The following is a 25,505-nucleotide window of genomic DNA, read 5'->3' as shown; positions in this document are numbered from 1 at the left end:
AGAAACCACCCCAAGTCCATCTGGTTTCAAATATTCTATTCAAATTTACACTATCACAGCTATGTATTTCGATTTGAATAAGACTTTGACAATTTGGTGGTAAAATTGGCATTTCAAACTACATTTTGACGCCTAGCGCTACGTCTGCTACATTTAATTACGTTAACTACATTAAACTACGTTAACTACCTCATTTATGTAGTAGACGTAACAAATGTAGGAAATCAAAAAAAATCCAATTTTTGCCATCTCTGCCCTAGACCTATTGCAAAATAAAAATACAATAGAGTAAAATTATTTTTGACAGATGGCAGCTCACCGTCGCGTCGCCCATGATAAACAGTTTGTCTTTTTTATTCTGTTTATTATGGTTGTCGGCTTGTCGGTACTCATGTCCCGTAATTTAGTTTCTTTTTATGTAAAATAATTTGTGAAAATCAACTAACCCGAACAAAACAAAGAATTAAATTATAAAAAATGGAAAAAAAGAAGAAGCAACAGTGGAGGAACAACCCTGTTAAAAAAAAAACATCATTGATTTCATTCATGCTTCAATATTTACTATAGATAAGGAGAGGGGCGTTCACGATCTATTGTAAAAAAATAAAATTTTACATTTTTACTAGACCTGTTGCACCAGATCGTGAATACCCCTATTATGTTTAATTTTGTGTTCGGAAAAACTGTGAACTGTCACAAAATGAGTTTGAAAATTTTCACTGTTTGACTTTTTGCAAAAAGTGGCCGTTGTAGTTATACCTTAATTCTTTTCTCTCGCCAATAGATACAGGTTTGTGCTTTTAATTTAAACATGATTTTGGTTTGTGTATGAAGCCTGGTACGCTGCTCGCGCTAAATTTTAGCTCCCATACAAATTATCGAAAATTTTTAGCCGAGATAAAGTGGATCCCATACAAGTTATCGATAACTTGTATGGGAATTTTATCTCAGCTAAAATTTAGAGCGAGCAGCGTACCAGGCTTGAACTTGAATAGCTTAAAGGCTTGGCCACACCGAAGGGTACATACGGTAGCGGTACGGGTAATTGTATGAAAAAAATTCCACATCTGAACGTTGATGTGTCAGTTTTGAATTTTTTTCATACAAGTACCCGTACCGCTACCGCATGTACCCTTCGGTGTGGCCAAGCCTTAAATAGCTCAAGCTTGGTACGCAGTTCGCACTAAATTTTAGCTCCCATACAAATAATCGAAAAATTTTATCTGAAGCCTGGTACGCTGCTCGCGCTAAATTTTAGCCGAGATAAAATTCCCATACAAGTTATCGATAATTTGTAGGGAATCCATTTTAGCTCAAGCCTGATACGCTGCTCGCGCTAAATTTTAGCTGAGATAAAATTCCCATACAAGTTATCGATAACTTGTATGGGATCCATTTTATCTCGGCTAAAAATTTTCGATAATTTGTATGGGAGCTTAAATTTAGCGCGAGCAGCTAAAATGGATCCCATACAAATTATCGATAACTTGTATGGGAATTTTATCTCGGCTAAAGCCTGGTACGCTGCTCGCGCTAAATTTTAGCGGAGATAAAACTCCCATACAAGTTATCGATAGTTTGTATGGGATCCATTTTAGCTCGGCTAAAAATTTTTGATAATTTGTATGGGAGCTAAAATTTAGCGCGCGCAGCGTACCAGGCGCGAACAGCATATCAGGCTTTAAAAAAAAATTAACGGACCCCATAAATATACAAAGCTGGTCACCTTGGTCATCTAGTTTATCGATACAAATATTTTATTACTTCGATTTCGATAGTTTTTCTGACATTTATACCACGAAAGAGACCAACAGCTTTCTATTTTCTACTTTGTTTTGCCCGCATAACTGCATGTATGAACAGTTAAAATATACTTTTTTTTTCTGTTTTCCCTTCTGCGAACTGTCAATGGCAACTACACGTACAAAAAAAAAAAAAAAGAAAATTAAACTACACTACACTAATCGGGAATTCCGTGAAATGTGTATATAAAATACAACACACAAGAAAAAAGAGATCTGCCTAAATTATTATAAATATTTGTTATCAAAAAATACATAATTGTTTTATGCTAAATTTGTTTGTGCAGAAGTTATTATTAAGAATTAAAATATCGGATATTAGAAAATCATAATCAAAAGTCGATTGCGTTGGTCGTTGTGAATTGGATTTTATACTTTTCACCTCTATTCTCTTTTTGATTTTGCCTTTTTTTGCTTTGCCTACACACATGGAACTCCCTTTCTTTAAACTCAATAAATTCAATACATATATAATATTCTAACTGATTGATGAAAATACAAAAAGAAAAAAAAAAAAAACTACTGCATGTTAAAAGCAAATCAAAATTACTGCGTCTAGTGACCCAAAAGAATGAATAAAATGGAAGTATCATCCGACCCATATGAGCAAAAGTTATTTCAAATGTTCACCAGCTGCGACACAAATCATAGTGGCACATTGGACGAGAGTGCCTTGAGTAAATTATGCGAAATGCTCGAGTTACAGGATCGCGGATCCGTTATTATTAAAAACCTCATCAAGAACCCAAGGTCACGGATTTCTTTTGGTGACTTTAAAGAAGCACTGTTGAACTTTCTTGGGACAGAAATCGATGGATCATTGTCATCGCCACCTGGGGGTAAGTTGGTGGTACACCTTTTTACCTTCTATCTTTTTTGAATTTGACTAATTAGATGTATATTCCTATTTCGATATTGGTATGATTTATTTACACTTGAATGTTAATAAGAGTGTTATGTATTTAGTTGCTGCTAGCTGCTGCTTGCATAATCAGAGAGTACTTATTGTGAAGAATGCAATTCCAATTCTCAATTTGTTTTTGTTTTTTCTTTACTTTTATTCAAGATTTTTCAGCAAACGTAAAACAATCGAAACTATGAAATGAACTACGTCATTTATTTTAATGTTGATTTACCTTATAAAGTAAAAGACACCGCCTAGGTTAGTTATATGAGGCGAAATCATTATGATCTCACAAGATTTTAAGAATGTTTATAGTTTTATTTTGATTTCTAAAATGCAATGTTATTATTCTTTACGCATTATGCAATCTATATTCACATAAAAGTTGTTATTTTACTGAAGAAGAGTTTTCTGGTAGGGAAAGGGAGTTTTAAATACTCAATTTATTGTGCATTTGACCAGGGGCGTATCGAGAGGGGTTATGGGGGGGGGGGGGGGGGGGGTAGATGGGACACGATTTTCGGAGTCGGCAAAAAATTTATCGCCAAATCATTTTTTGTACGTACATAGTGTATGAATTTAAAATCTGACTAGCTCGTGTCGCGTACGATTTGCCGATTCGGCAAATTAGTCGTCATGTTGATCGTGAGGTGCTCTCCGAGTCGGCAAATTAATCGCCAAATCATTTTTTTTTTTTCAACAGACATAATATGTAGGTGTATTTAACCTCTGGTTAGCTCCTGTCGCGTCTTATAATCATGGTCGAATTGGCTTCCAAATTCTTCAGATTGGAATTTTATCCTTTTCCTTTGGCATTTTGATAGAATAGAACCTACAAATACGCTACATTAAGTAAAGAATTCTGAAAAAGAATTTACCATACGAACCCTCAAAAGAATCTTGGATTTTGATTTTATCAGTTGTTCAAAGTACAAAATTTAATAGAAAATCTAGAAGTGGAAAATTTATACGTTTTTGATGCTTCACTGTTGATACAAAACACAATAAAAATCATTTCTACAAATAAACGATGATGACATTCAATTAAATGCATTAATAAAAAGTTCATCTTCATTTGCTGAAAAATTAAATATTAATCCTGAAAATGATTTTTTGAAACATCATAGAACTCGTCGGTTTCCAAAGACAATTGATTGAAATCCTGAAACCGCTTTTTTTTTTTAATTTGGAAACATTTTATAGGAAAGAGTTCAAAAGAGTTCTTCAAACTTTTACGTCACCCGTGAAAGATAATTTAACCATTTTTTAACCTTTTTTAAAAAAAATTTAAAATACTGGCTTCTAAGAGCCAATGCCACAATAGAAATAGTCGAAACGTCAGCTTCTTGTGAGCGGTCATTTAGTAAACTTAAAATCGTTCTCAATTATTTGCGTACGACCATGGGTGAATGAAAGGTTAAATTCGTTGATGCTGCTATATTCTTCAAAATATCGATACCTTCCCGTAAAATGTATTGAGCGAGATTTTTTTCGAAATGACTTATGTGGAAATACATATACTATGATGACTGATGTTGAAATATACTATGAGTTAAGAGCCACGTTTTGGTACCATTTTGGTTATTCTATCGTGTATGCAAATGAAACTAGAGAGAAAATAAAACTGTGCAACACATACATTTACTCACTAGAATAATGTTGTTTTTTGGGTTTCCTGAACAATTTTAGATTGTGGCTTAATACATAATTTATTTTCGTTTACCAAAAAATTTTTTTTTTTATTATTAAAGAATGTATAATGTTTATTTTTTTGTTCTGTTCTTAAAGATTATTATTTTAATAATTACATAATATAATATGCTTAATCGTGAAAATTATAGTTTTACATATTTTGTTCTCTAAAACTTTGATTCCCAATATTATTAAAAAAAAATTTCGGATGCAGTCGGCAAATTCATGAAATGAGTCGACATTTCACTGAATCTCCCCCCTCCCCCCACCATGGCTTGGACCCTCGCTACGGCCCTGCACTTGTCTGTCGTTTTAATAAATTCGCAATAAGGTGAGAATTAGAAGGTCAACATAGGCAGGTTGATAAATTATTATTGTTTTCTAATAAGAATAGACTCGAAAGTATTGAACCACCTACATATATTTTATTTATAGATACAAATTTGATAAGCAAATTTATTAATTTACAATTGCTTTTTAGGGTTTATAAATGCTAAAAAATGTTCTAAGGGGTCTAATAGGTCTTTTTTTTTTTACGCTGATAGTCTAAAATCAACATTAAATTTTTAGATTTAGTGAGCATCTTGAGTTCGCTTTCTAAGTACCTCGTATTGTGGATATGTGTCAAGTTAGTTTAATCCATTTCCAACTTTTTCACACTTGGAGTTTTCCTCTCGCTCGTTAAGCATTGGTTTTGGTTAGAAAAATTTGTCGAGTAGTTCTTCAATGTCCAAACGTTCCACGTGCCATAGTTATTTTGACATAGTCACCAAATTAAAAAATTAAAGTTTTTTCCGAAGATATAAAAGAAATCCTACTGTATTAAATAGAAAACAATACACTTTTGCTCGGAACAGGGTGACTGGGAGTGGCCGTTGAAAAAAAATTCAAGTGTGTTCTTTTAGTCCACAAGCTATGAGTTCTGTTTTTTCACCACTTTGTTCTGAACCAGTGTAAAGAATTGATAAGACTGAAATAGTTGATAATTACACCTATGAATGCTCTCAATAAAAATAGGAAAAAATTCTATCTTAACCAGTTCATAAAATTTTAGCTTTACTGACATCCTGCATACGAAGGTTTCACAGCTGAAACGGACCAAGTCAAAAAAAGTTCCAAAAGTGTTTCGATTGAAATTGTCATTTTTTCGAAAAAAATATTCACCATAAGATTCAATGGCAACGTATTTACTTAAACTCGTTATATCTCCGAATTCACTTTTTGCGACTTGGTTCACTTTAGCTCTTAGCCCTCCATTTCTCAGCATCGAAAAGGAGATACGTTCTCTGCTGCTTTTTCGCTTTTAATTCTTTTTGCCAACAATCAAGTACGATGCCTCCAATTGGGATCTTAAAATGCTTGGCTGTTAAGCCAAGAGGTTAGAAATATTAATGGGAGAATAGTTAAGAAAGCTGTTTTTCAGAGACTCGAAGTTGTAGAAAAATTAGAGTTTCCCGCAAGATTTGACCAAGTTTTAACAAAGAAGTTACTTATATCAAGAGGTGATGACATTTTTCGGTTTTTGGTTGCGATTGGATGACTTTGAAGAATTGAATGGTAAGCAGTGGATTCTTTATTGACATTAGTTGGAAAGTCTTTATTTAAACTTAAAGCGGTTGCGCGACGTTGACTGAACAAAGAGAAGTTAAGTTTTTTCTTTCATTTTATAACTTAGTTTTTACCTTAAATTAAGTTTTTTTCGACATTTTAATGTCCTAGACAGTGAATAATGTCCTAACTATGAAAAAATATTAATTAATAGGTGTTTTATTCCTCTGATATATCCAATCACTTGTTTCATTACCGGAGCCTTAGTAAGGGTATACATAATGGGGTATTGATCACTATTATAGAGATAATCTATAATCCATGATGAAGAAGAAAACCTTGTTGCTGAGCATGAAGTAATGTCAATGTTATTTTTTGGTAAGTTATTCGATAATGCCAAATAACATTCCAAGAATTAACGTCGCCAGTTAGCAAAATAAGTGTTTTTATTTGACTGACTATATATTCGAGATCATAACATGAAAATGTTTGTTTCGTTAGGATGTAGATCTTAAGAAGAGTAAATTTGAGTGCCAAATTACATAATTTCGACAGCTAGAGATTAGGAGCGATTCATTTATTTTATGTTAAATACAAAAAAAAATCATGTGTGCAATTCACACGTGGTAGAAGTGAAACCTTAAAAAATCATTTTTCTTGAAAAAAATAGAAAAAATCTATCTATTTTTATTCTATCACCTTCAAATCTATGTTTTTTATATGACAACCTATATAAATTTTATATCATCTGAAAGCTTTTTGTCTTAGCTCAAAATATATATTGACCAGGTCTGTGAGACATCTACAAAAAGAGCTAAAATTTTTTTGAACTCGATGAAATTTCATAAAAAAAAAGCAAAAAAAAATTGTATTTTTATGTTCTCATGCTATTAAATCAATTTTTTTGTTTGACAACCTATAAAAAATTTTATACCATGTGAAAGCTTATTGTTTCACCTTGTATAATGATGTATAAATCTTATTTCAAATCTTATTTCAAGAGAAGTTAGAATTTTTTAAAGTCAACCATGTCGAATTTCCAGACTGAGATTGCGGTACTCTTTACACTGGTAGCTGGTCATCGCCAACAGATCTCCACAGGTGTTTTCAGGTATTTTTAAATTTTTTTCAATTTAAGAACTTGTGGAGCACGTAACGTTATGTGTGATATATCCAATAAAAGGTTATGTTATCAGCATGCGTATTAAAGTTAAATCAAATTTGTATGTGCACTAGATGAAAAGATATAACGTGTGTTGGAAAAGAACATCTTTTTACCGTTATCTCCGAATTTTGAATATGAAATTAATTGAAATTTTGTACAATTATAATTTATTTAATTACCTATCTACAGTACAAATTTCATTCATCTATCTATTAAAACAAAAAAGTTATAACAAGTTGAAATCGTGTCGCGTTTTCGTTTCATCTTGTTTCAAATCACTACGATACTAAAGAAGTTTTCACTTCAAAAAGAAACGCTGGAAATGACACTTACGTTTTAATGTCAACTGACTGAAAAAAACTTAAGCGTTTCCTCAAGTAAAAAAGCCTCCCCAGACGTTCACTGAGAAAAATTTCGATTCCAGTGATGACTATGAATAAGGATTTGCTTGAGCGAATGCTTAAGATATTTCTCAACCTGAGTTAAGACTATGAATTCCGTCCTAAATGTTTGAAGTTATGTTAATTTGTTTATGTGGAATATTATTTTTTTGGTAAGAATTGGATTTCCTTGTTTACTGGTTGTGTTCTGCGGTAAGCAAAGAAAGTAGCCTTTGTAGGATTTGTATGTTATTGTAAAGATGCAAAATCACAATGTGTATTGCATTGGATTCGGTTAATACTCATCAACCTTACAGTTTAACCTTCAAAAGTTAAAATCGAACCCCTCACAATGGGGCAAAATGGCAAAAAGGTGGCACGATTGGCCACGTCCATTTTTAGGGTTACCACCCATACACTTTTTTAAGATTTTCGAAACTTCTCGAAAATCCTCAACAAATTTGTTCAATTAATTTTTTAAACATTTTATTATAAACAAATACATATTTAATAAATGAATGAATTTAATAATTTACATGTCTTTATCACTCTCAATTTTTACTAAAAAACTGGCATTTATAGAAAATGACGTCACCAACTAAAAATGAACAATTCTCACAGTGTAGCAAAAAGTAGCAACAAAACTTTTCATATTTTACATAACTAAATGATAATTTTACTATTTTACAAATTATCTTTTTTAACGAATTTTACAAATAATCAGTTTATTATTAAAAGAAAAGATAATAATTAATTTATGTATTATTAAAAATAGTTTTAAAGAATGAAAAATATAAGTTATATGGAATAGATTTGGCACGTCCAATTTTCAAGGCAGCCTTAATACGATTGCTCAACTATATAAGAATGGAGAAGAAGTAAATTACCCCTATTCTCTCTTCTCGTTAAAAAAAGGTTTTCAGAAGAGTGCAGAAAACAGATTATTTTAGGTTATTTTTCATTTTTGACTAGGAATTAAAATATTTTGAATGAATATTTTTCATATGATTCCACTGATTCACTGATTCCATTTCAAAAAGATTCAACTTAGCACAAGTATAAAATTATAAACAGTACACTATTTGTTGAAGCAACCCAAACTGATAAAAAGTGGTAAAAACTCTACCCAAAAGTTATCTTTACCTTCCTTTGAGACAATCTCCTGAATACCACGCGGTTTAAATTAATTTTCTCTCTCTCATTTTTAATTCTCTATTATATTTCGAAGAGTAAAAGTTGGGTTATTCAAAACAACGCTCAACTTCGTGATTTGATTAAATGCCAGCTTTTTTTAGTTTTGCCCCATTGTGCGCCTGTAGGGATTAAGTTGTCTTCATCTTTCCTAAGCACTTTTTTAACTTCGATAACTTTCATTCCTTGAGTTCATTAAGAGGTTCTTCAAGTGGTTAAGGGGGATTTTGTAGTCCAGCTCTATATACCGGATTTTTTTTGGAGGAATCGCCACCCCTCCTCATTTTGATGTCACTTGTTTGTTATGAATTTAATTGTTAGAACTGATATTACAAGTACATGTACCGGAAATGATACAAAATCTAAGAGAACAATTACACCGGCACACAAAAAAAAAAGTGTCATGAACCAGAAACCAGACTTATCTTTCTATATGTTTTTGGGCATGCTGAATCCGAATTTCAAGTCCGTTTGGCCCTGTCACCCTCCAGTTTTGAGTAATATGCAAAAAACTCAAAAAAAGGTAGTTTTTGGGGTCTTTTTTACACTTTTCTCAAAACTGGAGGGTGACCGGGCAAAACGGACTTGAAATTCGGATTCAGCGGTCCCAAAAACATATAGAAAGATAGGTCTGGTTTCTGGTTCATACAACTTTTTTTTTTTGTGTGCTAGCACTGTCGCGACATGTCGCTGTCATACCCGGCACACAAAAAAAAAAGTTTCATGTACCAGGAAGCAGACCTATCTTTCTATATGTTTTTGGGACCGCTGAATCCGATTTTCAAGTCCGTTTTGCCCGGTCACCCTTCAGTTTTGAGAAAAATGCAAAAAACTCCAAAAAAGTCATAAAAATTCAAACAAAATGCACTCACAGCTCAAAACTGGAGGGTGATGGGGCCAAACGGACTTCAAATTCGGATTCAGCATGCCCAAAAACATATAGAAAGATAGGTCTGGTTTCTGGTTCATGACACTTTTTTTTTTGGGTGCCGGTGTTATCATTTGTTTACTTTTCTTGTAAAAAAAAATTATAGTGAAAGTCAATATTTTTCTTTCACGGAGAAAAATTGATTTTTAAAAGTTAAAAAATTATGTTAAACAACAATATTGCAAAATGTTTTTTGGCTGTATACAAAGACAAAATGACACCAAATAAAAATTGTAACTTAAAAATATATACACACCTTAATTATCTAATGTGAGAACATCAAGGATACCAAACAAAAAGGATACACTTAGCAAATATATAACAAAGTAAGCAAACTGTGTATACATAATAATGTATCTACATATTTAAAAATGTATGTATTTTGTTATAAAAAATATAACAAAATGAAAAACTAATAATCTCACCTCAAAAAAATATTTTTGTTGATAATCCCTGCAATATAATGATCTTCGTATTTTCTTCACACTCTCCATATTTTTTTTTTTTTAATAAAAATATTTTAATCTCAAAGTCCTTATTTCAAACATAATTACTGACAAATCATAAAAGTCTGAGTCATAACTAAATTGCTTTAGCTTAAAAATAACAAAATCTCACGCACAAACATGTTTGTATCTAAACAATGCAGGTAATTATTTACCGGCAAATAAGTTTAATGAGATATTGTTTTTCATTAATAAAGATGTGTATCCTTCCCCATACAGGTATTTTTAAATTCCTAGAAATGATAAATAAATGTGTGTCCTCCACCATTTACTGTCCTTCTCAACAACAAGCATCGTGTCCGTGTATTATTGAAAGTTTGATTTTCTATTTAAACAGAAGCCGTTTTGAATTATTAAGTCAGTTTTGAAAAATCATTGATCAAGCTAAGATCTCTCAAGAATTAAGGAAATCCAAATCTTAAAAAAAGTAAAAAAAAAAAATGGGTACAAGTTTGTTTCACCGTCAATCAGTTATTGATGAATTAATTATTTTATTCGGTAAGGTTTAGTTCAGCTTACAAATACAATGTTAGCAATTTTTTTTTTTTGTAAACTACAGTGCTAAAAGTAATTTTTTTTGTTTCCAGATCGCACGCTCATTTTCACCAATGAGCCTGAAGACGACAAACTCCCAGATAGTCAGAACGAATCATCGGATCGTGAAGTCTCTCCAAAATTTGTTGTTGGAGCAAAAAAATACGGTCGACGCTCTAGGCCACAATTTATTGGATCCGATTCATCGCCATCAGAATCTGATGATCCAGATAGAGAAACAGTTAATTCCAGCAATAGTATTGTAAATTATTTATTAATTACTTTTTTAAGGAAATCTTTAAAATATCAAAATGTCTTTAAAGGTTCAAAGATCATCATCACAGAGTGATATCTTATCATCACATAGAAGACGGCCACTTAGTGGAGGGGCTAAGCTCAAACGATGTGCTTCACTTCCAGCCCAGAAAAATCAACGTGTCAGAGATGCAATTTTGGAGAAAACTAAAGCCGCCAGAGCGTCTAAGGCAGCCAATAAATTAAACAACACTAGCAGCGTTGAATCCTTGGGTAAGTACCTGATTTTGTTTAACTTTTTTATTAACTAGCACCATAACTTTCATTCAACGACACAAGAGCTTGTATCTAATACGAAGAGTTACATAAAATCAAAGCCTATATGCACTTTTTGAAGACAGGGAATTCATAAAAAACACAGGCATACACTTTTTCCCTTCTCAATATCTTCTTTTTTTTAATTTAACAAAACTAAAAGAAAAAAACCATCATCATGTTACATTTACTATATTATACCAAATAGGAAATTTAGATTTCGAAAATCTGACAAATAAAATCCTTGACATTTGGAAAGAATACGGAAGCGAAATCGGTACATATTACTTTACTTGTGATCAACTGCAAATTGTGTGCGAACGTGTCGGACTTGTGAGCACAATCGCCGAAAAAGTTGCCGAAGAAGTATTTGAAAAGCTTAATAAAATCAAAACCGAGCCAGTAATTACTTTTAGTGAATTCATAAGTCTAATAAGTTGTGGGGACAATAATACATTTGCACCAGCAAAATTATCATCAACATCACCGCTCCCACCACCACCACAACAACAAACTTGGCAATTTAATAATTTGTTTGAATTTGTTGGGCATAAAACACCCTTCAATAAAACTTCGTCGTCGGTGGAGAGTAATAATTCAATTAGATTTTCTCATGCTGTTAATGATGATAAGCAATTTAATATGAAAGGTTTGTTTTGTTTTCTTGTCTTCCAGATAATAATTGAGTATTTTTTTCTTTTCATTCTTTTATTGTTTAATTTGTTTAATTATTGTTTTGTATTTAGCTCCATCTATCGCACCGTTATATTTTGAATATTTAAAATTAAGCTCGCAACTGCACTGTGTAAATGTAGGTGTCTCTCAGAAGAGACGCCCATTGGTGATGGCTTTTCGCATATAGATCCTGTTTTGTTTCATATACACACATACACACACTCATACAAAAATCGATGTTGTCTTCTTTAGATCGTGCTTGTTCAGTTTTTAAAAATTGCAGTGGTGGTCATTTAAATAAAAGTATTTTTAAAGACCAAAAAATTTGTTAAGTTCATCGCTGTAACGTGGAACGGACTGACAATATATACTTATACACACTTGGTCCAGCGTTTTTTCAATATTACAACTGCTTCTCGGAAGTGAGATTCTGGAAGGCTTTGATACTACCATCTACGATCGCCTCGCTTTCTTCATTGGATGTGATGCGTTTCCCAGGCACAGTTTTTTTTATTTGTGCGAAGGTGAAAGTTTGATAATCTGAAATTTCGAAACTCTCATACTCCAAATGTAGCAGTTTTTTTTTTTCACTGCCAAAGGTATTTTCTCTATTTTTTTCGATAATTTTGGCATCTAGTTAGCTTGGAAAACTATTCTGCGGTATTTGCTCTAACTTAATTTGAGAACGATTATGGCAGAATCTTAAACGGAAGCTATTCAATTGATCTAGATTTAGCTATTAAAAAAAAAAAACATTGAAAAACTTCACCTTCAAGATTTTTGTATTAAGGAAAAAAATGTTACCACCACTGAACGTCCTAGTAATATAATTCTGTTGGTCTCCCGTAATACTGTAAACAGAAATTGTCTTATTTATCATTTGTGTTTAGATGCGTGTATATATTTGTATCAATAACTTAAAAAATAATTTTTCAAAATTGTAATAAATCTATTTTAGATATTCCAGCACAATTGGACACAGTCCCGACGCATAGTATAATCGAAATGTGGGAACGAGCCAACATCACCAGTCCAAAAGGACTTTTATTAAGTCTTGGTTTTGATGAGGACGAAGTAAATGTATTACAATTGTCAAAAGTCTTGGAAGAAGAACTACGAGGTTTGTGTGGTGAAGCACAAACAACACTATTAAAAGCATCATTAGCTCTGCAATCTGCCGAACTCTCCACATTAAAACAATCATACATTCAATTAAGTGAAGAGAATAAGAAAATGCATGCTGACAATAAAGACGCGAACCGGAGAGTTATAATGTTGGCTCAGGAAATAGATGAAAGACATGCAAATTTAGAAGACACAACCAAAAAAGAGGTAATTTAAAAAAAAAATCAATAAATTATGTACAGTTACTTATTGATATTTAATATACATATTTACAGATACGACTATTAGAACAACGACATGCAGAAGTAGTGCGCGACTTAACAGCTCGTATGGCAAATGACCGAGAAAATTGGTCGAATCTGACAGCTCGCTTAGAGGCCCGAATTAAAATGTTGGAACAAGAAGAAACCAAACTTAAAACCGAAACTGAATCGCTCCGAAAAGAAAACAATGCCCTAGAGAATGAACAAACAGTTTTGCAAAAACAAGTTACAAGTCTTCTAGAGGCCAACATTCAGTTGAATAAGGAAATTGTCGAATCCGAGGAGAGAAGTCGCAATGACGAAGGATCGAAAAATGAAAAAGACACTGAAGAGATGCTGGAACTGATTGAGAAGATTACAAGTCTACAAGTGGAAAATGCAAATTTACGAGATAAAAATGACGAACTGGTTGCCGAAGTGGAAGGATTAAACTTTGAAATATCACGAGCAAAGACAAAGAGATCTCAAAAAGCAACAGTTGCATCAAGTACCGAAGAAGATCCTGAACATGCTTCGGCAGCAATAAAAAGGCGAGGCGATTCTCCAAGTAAGACGAGGATAACCGAAGAAAGTCCGCGTTTGGGTAAATTCCGAAGGTGTAATACTGATGCAAATAGTGAGAGTGATACTAGCGGCGATTGGGTTGCATTAAACTCTGAACTGAATAATCCTTTGAATGTAACCTCAACACCCAGTACTTCTTCAGGCTTCTCTCAAGATAGCACAATTTCTACACTTGAAGCAAAAGATCAAGAAATTACCAGTTTAAAAGCAAAAATTTCCCAACTTGAAAGTGAGTTAAAGTGCAGCAGTACAACTCCTTCGTCAACAAACACCGCCGATTCAAGTGTCGATATTTCAACATTAAGCAAGGAAAAAGAAGCTTTAGAAGTTCGCTGCAAAGAATTGGAAGCAAGTCTTGAACAAATGCAAAAAGCCTATGAAGACTGTGAAGATTATTGGCAGGAAAAACTCTCCGAGGAACGTCAGCTCTTCGACAAAGAACGAAAAATCTATGAAGATGAACAAAAGGAAAGCGATGTCAAGTTTACAGAGTTGGTCGAGAAAGTACGTGAATACGAGGAACAATTTAGTAAAGATGGTCGTTTGTCGCCGATTGAAGAAAAAGATGTACTCGAACAACAATATGCTGATTTGGAAGCCGAGGCAGAGCAACTTCGTCAAAATACACGAGAGATCTTTGAAGAAAAAGCCAAAGAAATTGCATCGCTACATAGTGAGATTGAGGATCTTAAAATTAAATTGGGCGAGAGTGTGGAAATTCTAACTGGTGCCACTGAAATGCAATCTGGCGGAGAAATGTCCGATTTGGAAAGTCCAGCGAGTTCACCAATTAGCTATCTTTGGCATCAGAGTACAATTCAGTCTCCAATAACGCAATATAAGAAGAATAATTTACAAAAGTCACCCACAACACAGAGATCTAGGTGAGTTGTTTATTTGAGTTTGTTGTGTGTGTGTTTGAAGTCATACTTTGTGTTTGGCAATGGGAATGAATAAAATGTATACTTTTACTTTTTAGGTTCAAATTTTTAACAAAAAGCGAAACATATATTTTAAGATGTGGAGGGAAATAAAAAATCATCTGTTTAATTTTGTTCATATGTACATATTACAATGTAATTCGTTGTTTTATTTTTGTTTGATCATTGTGGAATTGGTAAATTATAGAAATGAAGCAATGTTTTAATCAATAAAAGGATCTTCAGATCTGTGATTGATTAGATTCTAAAACTTCTATACTCATTTTTCAGTTTGTAAGAAAAATAAATGAAGAATTTCTCAAGAAAATGCTGAGCAGAGATTTTTGTTGAAAAACCTAAAAATGGATTTTTCTTGGCACTCAAGCTTGCTTTCAGAAAAATAAAAGGTGAAACTTTTTGTTTTGATTTACTCTGTTCTGTTTATACTCAGGAGCGAGGAGTATACTTACATCAGTTAATCAGTTCCAATAGAGGTTAAATATCATTGTTGTCCTCTATAGCTATAGGTCATGTCTGTGAACCAGGAATACTGTTCTGGTTCTGTGAATAATTGAATCGAGTAAATAGTTTTCACATTGCTTTCACTTTTTCGATTGATTTGGGTTTAAAAATGCGTGTCTTATGCTGTGAATTAAACCACCAAACGATTATGGTTTATTTTTTAGAGAACGAGAATCGCATTAAGATGAGACTTTAAAGTTTAAATGGAGTCTGTATTCATCCAAAAAATAAATTCAGAGCGAATTATATTTTATAATCTCTTACATTTGTGTAATCAAGATCTAAACTTATCTTGAAATGTGTTAACGAATTTGTAGATTCTTTCATACTAGCCTACATGGAAGCCTGACATTCAATATATTAATGGGTTTTGTATGATGCCGAATTCAACGTTTTTTCTCAGGATTAAAAAAAAAAAATATTTTTTTCATCTGTTATTTATTGTGCGATTGTGAATCTCCCTCGGAATTTATTTCCAGACAACACTAAATTCTATAAAATGACGGCTTAGCTCCCCTAGGAAAGTTTATTGCCCATATAACTTTTAAGGCTTTTGTGGTTGTTTATAGACATATTTGAAAATATTTTCGGACTAGCCCAGATTTAAATTAAAGAGAGTATTTTTGTACTCACCCTGGACGTTTCGCATCAAATTGATTGTGGAAGATGAAAGATTGATGCGGGAAGATGGTAAAAGTTCATGTACACAGGCACATTTTTTAAAAAGTGATTCAACATCAAAGCTCAACAATATTTCATGCTCTTCGAGTTTCAACCCTCTGTTGGCACACCTCCTTTTTGTGACTTGATAGGCACAGGGGTGCGAATTTGGTTTATACACCTAGGACACAAAGTGTATTGACTCCATTAATCTTGTTCTGTTCTGTCGACCCAAGTAATGGTTTAAAAAGCTCAACAATACGTTTTGCCTAAATATAATAGAGTGCATTTATTAAGCAGAATCTTGATCCCAAAGGATACCCTTCTATATGTATTTTGGTTAGTCCATACAATTTTGGTGCCTGAGCACGAAGGAGTTAAGTGCTTAGGTGACAAAATCGCTTTATTTTGATTTATGAGCTTTGTTACTTTTCTTGTGCAAAGCTATAAATCCCGAGGGAATCGTTTGAGCATCATTTACGTGTTTAAAACATTCCCAGGCAAATTTTTGTTATTGATAGCCCCCATTTCATTTACTTTTTTATATGTAATTTCAAAGGTTTTGTTATTCTATTTTATCAACTTTTTTTTTGTATTATGAAGAAGTTCATCTAATAATAATATTTGGCTTATTTTATTTTAAAATTTACAAACGTATTTATAGATTAAATAATCTTTCGACATCGGAAACAACAGTTTTCAGTACAACACAATCAAATTCGATTGTGTTAGGTGTACCGCAAACTAATGAACCTAAAAACATATCGCCTATACAAAAACCAAACACTCCAAAAGTAGCTAATATAGATGCTACAAAAGATTGTGAAGACTCCTCGTCAACAGCATCGGGAAAAAGTTTTGAATCTCAGAGTGTTGCCTCAACGCACAGTATTCAAAAGTCAACGGGTAATGCTTCAAGCACTTGTTCGAGTCCAAATATAATGAAGGAAGAACTCAAACGCTTAAAGTATTTTGAAATTCAATTAAAAGATCAAATAAAAGACTTGTCACTTAAACGTGATGGCCTAGTAATGGAACTTCAACAATTACAGGAAGCAAAACCTGTACTTGAAAAGGCATATGCTGTAAGTTTTTTTTTTTTCAATTGGCTGATAAAAGAATATGATTTCACTATGTTATATATTTTATAGAGAGCGGCAGCACATCCAACTCTCATTCAGAGAGTTAATCATCTTGAGCTTAAAAATAGACATTTACAAAATGTTATCAAACAACAACATCAGTATACGGAATCTTTGTTGCAACGTAAGTTAAATAATACCAATTTTTTATCAAACCGAACTTGATTCTTTTTTCTATTTAGAATCATGGCAACAACAGCACCTTGAACTGTCAGAACTTCGAAATCGAATTGAAAATCAAGGAATGATAATGACTGAGCAAACAAATCGTTTAGCAAACGCTGATGTTCTCGTCAAAGAACTTTACGTTGAAAATTCACATTTAACCGCTACTATTCAGCGCTTGGAGCAGCAAATGTGTCGCGTCAATCTAATACACCAGCACCAGAGCTTAAGTGGCCTACCAGGAATGCCTTAAACCTTAAAAAATAACAAACAAAAAATAGTTTTACTTACTTAAAATAGCACCAAATAACCATAAATAGTAACATAATTTCTAGTGCTGGATATTATTCCATCAGGTATATTTAAAAAAAGCAAAAAAAGAAATAAAACGAATGTCCACAGTCGAACTTCGATTATTCGGCAACTATTTCTCATTAACATTTATGTTGATCTTTTTATTATTTATCGAATAATAATTTTAAATAAGCAAAGTAAAAAAGGATGTGTAGAATAGTAGTTCAGCAATTGTACGTTCTTTAAATGTACAGCAAATAATTGTTCAAAAAGAAAACAAAAAAATGTAAATACAAAAATAATGAAAACAATCGTGGCCAGCAGAACTTTTTTTTTCCATAAAAAAAAGTAAAAAGATATTAATTCAACCAAATTCATTTTTTGAATAATCCCAGTTCGACTGGATACATTCACGCAATTATTATTATAATATTATTATTAAATAAATACATATAGTTATATATATATATATTTTTTTTCAACTAAGAGATTTTTATGAAAGTGATAGGAAATAGGAAAGTGTGTTTGCGCATCAACGAAAGTCCTCTAGATTGTATCAATATTGTTCAGAGATAAAATTTCATTCTATTAGATAGTCTAATAATAATTATTAAAGAAAAACACTAGTGGAGTAACTAAAGCTCAAAAATTGGCAATATTAGGGAACCCGGCCGAACAGCTTAGATTTTGATGATCTTTTTTTTCAAACGTCGGTAATTAAAAATACTTTAAAGTCTATAGATTAAAAATTGCCGGTGTTGCCGTTTTGATTTTTTAAATTTAATTGAAGATTTTTGTGAACAAAAACAAATTTTTTTCAAAAATTTTTCTTAAATTTCATAAATTTATTGATGCTTAAAGATTGTCTAGGAAATTCAAGGAAAAATATATGGGAGTGAGGGACAATCTTCCATAGTTTAAGCAATAGATGCAATTTTCTTATTAATTGACTTCAAACACAAAAAAAAATATTTGAACACAACGGCAACACCTACAATATTCAAATATACATTTTTTAAAAGCTAGAAGCTTAGTCATATATGTAAAATTAAAATTAAGTTCATTGAATGAACGGCTTTTGAAAGAATGGTAATTGAACTCAGATTTTTGAAAAAAAAAAATTATTGAAAAAATTTTAGCATGTCGTTTTTTAAACTTGGTCGTAATATAAAATGTATTTATTTTCAAATTTTTTTGGCCGCATTTATTATGATTTCAAATTATAAAAGGAAATGTCAATATGTATTACGGTTTATGAAAAAAATCAAAAAGTATTTCGTTTTCGAAGAACTTTTTTAATAAAAGTTTTGAAAAAAATGTAACTTATTTTTTTTTTTTAAGTTCAACATCTAAACATAAAATTATTTTTTATTCATTTAATAACCCTTACTGTTGAAAGTTAAATAGCAAAAATTTAAAGTTCCTATTTACCACAGTCTTTGAGAAAATTAATTATTTCAATGCAAAAATTCAGTTTTAATAAAAAAAAAACCATTGAAATGAAGTAATTTTTCATTTTTTTTTTCAAAACTGTGATATATTTTACCTTTTTTGCTTCGAAATTCAACTGATAATATTTATGACCAAAAATTGTTTTTAAATAAATTCATATTTTATTAGAAAAAGTTTGGAAAAAAGTCATTTTAAATTTTTCTAATAACATTTTTTTTTAAAATTCTGAGTTTGAGGACCATTTTTTCAAAAAGTATTGATTAAATTTAGTGGATTTAAATTTAAGAGATAAGAATGAGCTTCTGGCTTTTTAAAAATGTATTTTAAAATATTTTAGGTGTTGCCGTTGTTTTCTAAATATTTTTTTTGTGTTTGAGGTCAGAATGTTAGAAAATTGCATTTATCGCTTAAACGATGGAAGATTGTCCCTTACTGCCTTTTATCTATTTTCCTTAAATTACCTAGAGAATCTTTTGCTATCATTTGTTTTATGAAATTTAAGCAAAAAAAATGGTTTTGTTAAAAAAAAATTAATTTTAATTTTAAAAAAACAATACGGCAACACCGGCAATTTTTAATCTATAGACTTTAAAGTATTTTTAATTACCTACGTTTGAAAAAAAAAATCGTCAAAATCAGAACTGTTCGGCCGGGTTCCCTAATAATTTGCTTTAGTTACTCTACTACACAGTTGTTTAAAGTTTTACTTTATGTTTATTATAATTTTTGTTTTGTTAAAAGAAAAAAAAACATACTATATTTTAATGCGTGTTCGGTGTATATGCTTACTGCATAATTTATTAAAAAAAGAAAACATACGCACGATTCTTATTAAAATTTTATTTAACTTTTTATCATATATATTTATTAGTTTTACCTGCTTATAGTGGAATGATGTTGTTTAGTTTTTTTTTTTTTATTAATTATTATTTTAAGATCTCAAAAAGAGTCAAACTATTTGATAACAAAAATTCTTATTCAACAAAAAAAAATTGTGCATAAAAAACAAAATTAAAAATATTTGAAATTTCTTTTAGACAAAAAAAAGTCAGATGTTGTAAAGTAGTTAAAAACACAAGCATGTTCAAATTCAATTTATGTAATAACTCTAATAAATTTTAGAAAACAAAAGTATTGACATTTTTAAGTACGTAATATTATAATAAAGCACTGCAAACAAAATATAAATTATAATTGTTAATAATTCATTCTGCTGTTAGCAGCAAAAATATAGAAAGAAAGTATCAACGAATCTGTAAGAATTATATATTTTATGCAAATATTAATTTATACTAAACTAATCGTATATTATATATATATATATATATATAATGGTTTACTATTAAAAGAAAAGCAAACAAACAAAATTTAAAAACAAACAACAAATATTTTTTTTTTGCAAACATTTGCGGGATTGGATATAATTAATAATAGTACCAGTTTTTCATGTTTACGTGACTATACTATAAATCTGTTCTCCTTCAGCTAAAACGATAGCCCCGCTCTATTGAAGGTGGTAGTTTCCTGATGATTAGATGATCGAGTACATTTACTACTAGAACTACTCATGCTCTTCTTCCCGAGTAGATGGAAATTGCATTGATTTCGTTGAAAGTGCGTTCCATTGAAAAAAATAAAATACAGGTCTGAGTCGCACAAACTTGCTCTTATAATTGAATCGTTCATTGCAAAAATCACTTAGTCGCATTTTTTCAAAATTAATTTTTTTGCTGAACATCGTTTCTCAAAGGTGGATGCGTATTCTAGGTAAAAAGAAGATAAGATAATACATTCCTCCCCATTAAAATTATAACGGTTATTCCAAAAACAACAACTTAAGTCCAGGAACTTAAGAAGTTTTTGTATGCACTGTTTGATGGCAGGTGTAGTTATATCTGGCTGAGTTTAAAATTTGCATCGTTTTGATTGTTACAACAATATTCAAGTCTTCAATTCGGATAATATTTGCCAAATATAGAGGAATTATTACATACAGACCAGATTTCTTTTTGTTGACGGTTTGTGACCCAACCCAAATAAGAATGATAGAGAATAATATGACTATGCACCTTAAACATGCAAAATAAATACATGTTACATGTAAATAAATATTTTTTTAAGAATAATTTTTAATAAATAAGCCATTACAAAATTCGTAAAAGAGAATATATGGTTAAACTATATTCCACATAATATGCTATTCCTTGCTAAAACAACTTAAGTCCAAAACAGTTTTTCGTTATTATTTCTAATAAAATATGACGGTTATTTTACACATCAGTTTCTTTCAACTCAAATACTAAATTATGCTTAAAAAAGTCCTTCGAGATTGGTTTGCTTGAGCATGAAACAGTTTTTATTGGTTTCTTGAGTCCCGGGCGAAAAGTTGTGCACGTTCGGAAAACACCCCGTATTTTTTTTTTCAGGTAATATGTTAGGTAGTCAACAGCTCTTTTCTCACTTAAATTTTTTTTTTCAAATTACGAGCGAACAAAAATATTTCGGGCGGAAAAAATTCAAAGTGAAACTCAGGATAAAGCTGATTTTAAAACACAAAATTCGTTTTTCAAAGAAAAAAAACTTCTTTAATGAAATTGAGCTCCAAACAAGTATGAAATTTAAATTCTTAGAAGAAAAAAATTCAAAATCGTTAGGGGCGTTTTTTTTACAAAATTAATTTTGTATAAATAATTTTGAAAAAGAAAAAATTAAATAAAGTTTGTATGCCATTTTGTAGCAATTTCTAATCCACCTTAAATCAAAGTTTGGAAAAAAAATTGAATGTCCCATTTTAAAAATCTGATTTTAAAAAAAAAAAAAATTAATTTTTAAGAATGACAACACTGAGGGTGTTATAAATCTTAATATTACTGCCACTCAGAGGCTTCTGTAGAAAAATGTTCGTTAAAATCGGTTTAATAATTTATGAGAAAGTGAGAAAACAAGAAAACTGTTCTACCTTTAAATCGGCTAAAAAAAAATATTTTTTTTTAATTTTAAAACTAGGATTTTAATTGCCACAATGCACGTATTTTTTTTTCAATTGTTGAAGCCGTTTTTGAGAGAAAAAATTTCCATTTTAGTCATATATGGCAAGTACCTTACCTACAGCTAGTTTTGGTCCCAAAAAAATGTATTTCCCTCCGTAGGGAATTACCAAAAACTCTTTAGTATTAAGTTTGAAGCAATAAGCATATAGTGTCAGTGGGCTGCAGTTCGAGATAGAGACAACCAGACAAAATTGTGATACCCACTTTTTTAGCATTTTCTATCATACTGCCCATAATCTCGTAAAAAGGCCCTAACTACATTTTTCATACTTCTGAGTTATAAAGGAAAACATAAAATCAAATACCGCAATTTGCATATAAAAATGAAAAAAAATTTCAAAAATATTTGGAATTTTTGACTTATTTAAGACCTAAAAAAATTAATGAGATAAATCAGAGACAATGCCATAATTTCAAATATGGAAAAAAAATCAAAATCGAAAACTTTGTAGTTAGGGCCTTTACGAGATTATGGGCAACATAGTAATGTCATGCCTGATTGTTAGCTTGTGTTCGATTTTTTTTTACCAATCCTAAATTAAATCTCTCTCAATTTACTAACAATCATGGGGACCTTAATTTTAACAACTTTTTAAAACCTAATGATTGACTTTTTTACTTCTAACTCCTAACAGAAGAGACCTGCAAAAACAAAAACTATTGAAAAAAAATCTGACAAAATAAGGAAAAAAAAAAAAAAGTTCGTTGCAGTTAGTTATGAATAAAATTTTATTATTTAAACATCGATTTTATAAAATGAATAAAATATGATTGAATTTTACTGCAAAAAATCAGCAACTTCCTCCAGTTCTCGAACTCTGGCCTGCTTCTGAGCCCATCTCGTTTCAGCTACTTTCACATTTAGCACCCATCGATCATGAGCCAATCGTATCCCACAAGTCATTTCTTCATTATTCATCATAGCCTTCAAATTGTTCGAATAACTACTATCCGAACGTGGATGTCTCTTCTTCGCCGGACAATTCTTTCCACCTTTCGGAAATGGTGGCTCTTGCAAGTACTTCTTCAGACAACCCTGATGAAATAAATGACCACAATACACTCGCTCACAGTGCATATCGCTAGTATCGTCAGTTATCAAATCAGTAGAATCCTTCGGCAGCACAGCCTCGTCACAAATTGGACATTTCTCTTCGTAAAAGTCTAGCGTAGCATCAATGCAAAACTGCAATGATTTGTACAGACTTGGAACCGGCTGAAATGGCTGAGCACTTTTATCTTTCGTAACTCGTAAAGGCGGTTCAACACATTGCCGAGCTATCTCTTTCGACTGGCCATTAAGATACCTTAATAGAACCGCTGGCAAATTTGTTTCTGCATCTCTCAGTACAACACATTGTTTTGGATAATCGATTGGAACGTCTGCTTTGACCTTGTAGAAATAATGACCGCCCTTAACAACCAAATGTACACTCGAAGTTTTCTGTTTCAACTTCAACAACTCATTGGCATTACTTCCTAGAGATTTCTTGAGATTTAATATCTCATCATAGGCAACGCAGAGTGGATTCTCTTTTAAATAATGTTCGATAAACTTGAGCACATGAATCACTTGGGGTTTGCCAAGAATTTCCTTTGCTTTCTTTTCGGCAAGATTGGCTAACGCATCGAGAAACTTTCCAGATAGTGTTCGACTTTTGATTTCGACAAGAATCGGTGATTGAGGATAGTTTTCGGGAAATCGTAGGCATACGCTTAATTGGCGACTATTGGTTTGTATGATATCGACTCGGACCAGCACTGGCGTGCATGTAATTATTTTTGAGTTTTCGACGACATTTTGGCACAGTTTTTTTATTTCTTCAATTTCAAAATCAATTGTGCTCATAATCCTTTCGAAAGGGTTTTATTTTTTTTAATTTGTTAAAAAACCCTTGTGGCTGGTTGGTAAAAAGTTTGTTCCTAAATAAAATTTTGTTTTTTTGTTCTCAAAAAGATAGGTACCTACTGGAAAAAAACGAGAAGGACGAGGTAGGACGAGGGAAAAAAATGTGCTGTCATCAATCAAAATGACAAATCACAACAGAGACAAAAAAATTAGTTCTGTTTGTACATAATTCATGCTTCGAGTTTTTAGAAGAGTTCCAGTGCTTGAAATGTACAGTGCAACAAGCGAATTTTTAAGGAATGACCACACCGGATACGGAGCGGTAGATGATGGTAAATAAATGAATGAAATAAATTCCGAACTTGAATGTTGTTGTTCCAGGTGGGAATTTTTTGCATACTCTAACCACTTCCGCATAACTTTCCAGTGTGGACATTCCTTTAAGGCTTGGCCACACTGGAGGGTATGCGGTAGCGGTACGGGTAGCGGTGAGGGTACTTGTATGAACAAAATTCCAAACTGACACATCAACGTTCAGGTGTTTAATTTTTTTAGTACAAATATCGTTACCGCTATACCGCATACCCTCCGGTGTGGCCAAGCCTTTAAAGTTCTGGTTTCGAATTTTGTTCTTAAGGCTTGGCCACACTGGAAGGTATGCGGTAGCGGTACGGGTACTTGTATGAAAAATATTCAACAACTGAATACTGATGTTCGAGTTCGTATTTTTTTTCATTCAATTAAAGCCTGGTACGCTGCTCGCGCTAAATTTTAGCTCCCACACAAATTATCGAAAAATTTTAGCCAAGCTAAAATGAGTCCCATACAAATTATCGATAACTTGTCTGGGAATTTTATCTTGGCTAAAATTTAGCGCGAGCAGCGTACCAGGCTTTATGCTACAATGGATCCCATACAAATTATCGATAACTTGTAACTGAATTTTATCTCGGCTAAAATTTATCGCGAATATATATTTTAGCCCAGCTAAAATTTTTCGATAATTTGTATGGGAGCTAAAATTTAGCGCGAGCTGCGTACCAGGCTTGAAGCGAAAAGAAATTTTCCACACAAAATTTCGTTAACGAAATCCTGGGGTCAAATTACGGCATACGTTCGTTAACGTATGGTTGCTATGTGTCTCTATCTTTTTTTACTAATTAAATAGAGACACAAATAGTAAAAACGTTAACGTATGATCGTAATCGTGTGCCGTAATTTGACCCCTGAAGCCTGGTACGCTGCTCGTGCTAAATTTTAGCTGAGATAAAATTCCCATACAAGTTATCGATAACTTGTATGGGATCCATTTTATCTCGGCTAAACATTTTTGATAATTTGTATGGGAGCTAAAATTTAGCGCGAGCAGCGTACCAGGCTTGAACGGAAAATTTCGTTTTGCTTTTCGTTTTTCAGTACGCAGCTGTAGCGAAAAATTGGAGAGTTTTCACTCATTTATCACTTACTTTTTACTGTCCTGTCCTTTTTTCTTGACTCCAAGAGCAGTGTTGACGGTTTTTTCACTGCTAATTCAAATTATTTTCTGTTGATTTTTCCTGATTTTAAATTAAAGCCTGGTACGCTGCTCGCGCTAAATTTTAGCC

The 25,505-nt window shown here is 31.9% G+C and overlaps 2 protein-coding genes across 8 annotated transcripts; one reads left to right on the top strand and one right to left on the bottom strand.

Moving 5' to 3' along the window:
* The first annotated feature begins 1,915 nt into the window (after window positions 1–1,915).
* LOC129919190 (blastoderm-specific protein 25D) lies at window positions 1,916–18,171 on the top strand. 7 transcript variants are annotated; one of them, XM_056000041.1, is made up of 10 exons: window positions 10,134–10,259; window positions 10,336–10,614; window positions 10,704–10,912; window positions 10,974–11,178; window positions 11,429–11,869; window positions 12,854–13,227; window positions 13,296–14,731; window positions 16,614–17,034; window positions 17,101–17,215; window positions 17,274–18,171. In XM_056000041.1, the coding sequence occupies exons 2-10, from the start codon at window positions 10,557–10,559 to the stop codon at window positions 17,507–17,509; spliced, it is 3,495 nt and encodes a 1,164-aa protein (XP_055856016.1). In that variant the 5' UTR covers window positions 10,134–10,259; window positions 10,336–10,556; the 3' UTR covers window positions 17,510–18,171. The 7 variants fall into 7 exon arrangements, with proteins under 7 accessions (XP_055856014.1, XP_055856031.1, XP_055856035.1 ...); XM_056000053.1 differs by having other exon boundaries at window positions 10,152–10,259; window positions 10,454–10,614; XM_056000047.1 differs by having other exon boundaries at window positions 10,183–10,335; window positions 10,454–10,614.
* A 4,592-nt stretch (window positions 18,172–22,763) lies between these two features.
* LOC129906811 (uncharacterized) lies at window positions 22,764–24,068 on the bottom strand. The gene has a single exon (XM_055982739.1). The coding sequence runs from the start codon at window positions 23,899–23,901 to the stop codon at window positions 22,831–22,833; it is 1,071 nt and encodes a 356-aa protein (XP_055838714.1). The 5' UTR covers window positions 23,902–24,068; the 3' UTR covers window positions 22,764–22,830.
* Window positions 24,069–25,505: the final 1,437 nt, after the last annotated feature.

The sequence above is a fragment of the Episyrphus balteatus genome, chromosome 1 (assembly GCF_945859705.1).
Source record: "Episyrphus balteatus chromosome 1, idEpiBalt1.1, whole genome shotgun sequence".
NCBI lineage: Eukaryota > Metazoa > Arthropoda > Insecta > Diptera > Syrphidae > Episyrphus > Episyrphus balteatus.
The sequence above is the reverse complement of the archived record's forward strand: the minus strand, read 5'-3'. Positions and strand labels throughout refer to the sequence as shown.

Bases quoted from the DNA above. Each gene is read 5' to 3' on its own strand.
- LOC129919190 (XM_056000039.1), top strand. From the start codon at position 2,374: ATGAATAAAATGGAAGTATCATCCGACCCATATGAGCAAAAGTTATTT. The intron at 11,870-12,853 runs GTTTGTTTTGTT...AATCTATTTTAG, and splicing joins TAAGCAATTTAATATGAAAG to ATATTCCAGCACAATTGGAC. The intron at 14,732-16,613 runs GTGAGTTGTTTA...ACGTATTTATAG, and splicing joins CCCACAACACAGAGATCTAG to ATTAAATAATCTTTCGACAT.
- LOC129906811 (XM_055982739.1), bottom strand. From the start codon at position 23,901: ATGAGCACAATTGATTTTGAAATTGAAGAAATAAAAAAACTGTGCCAA.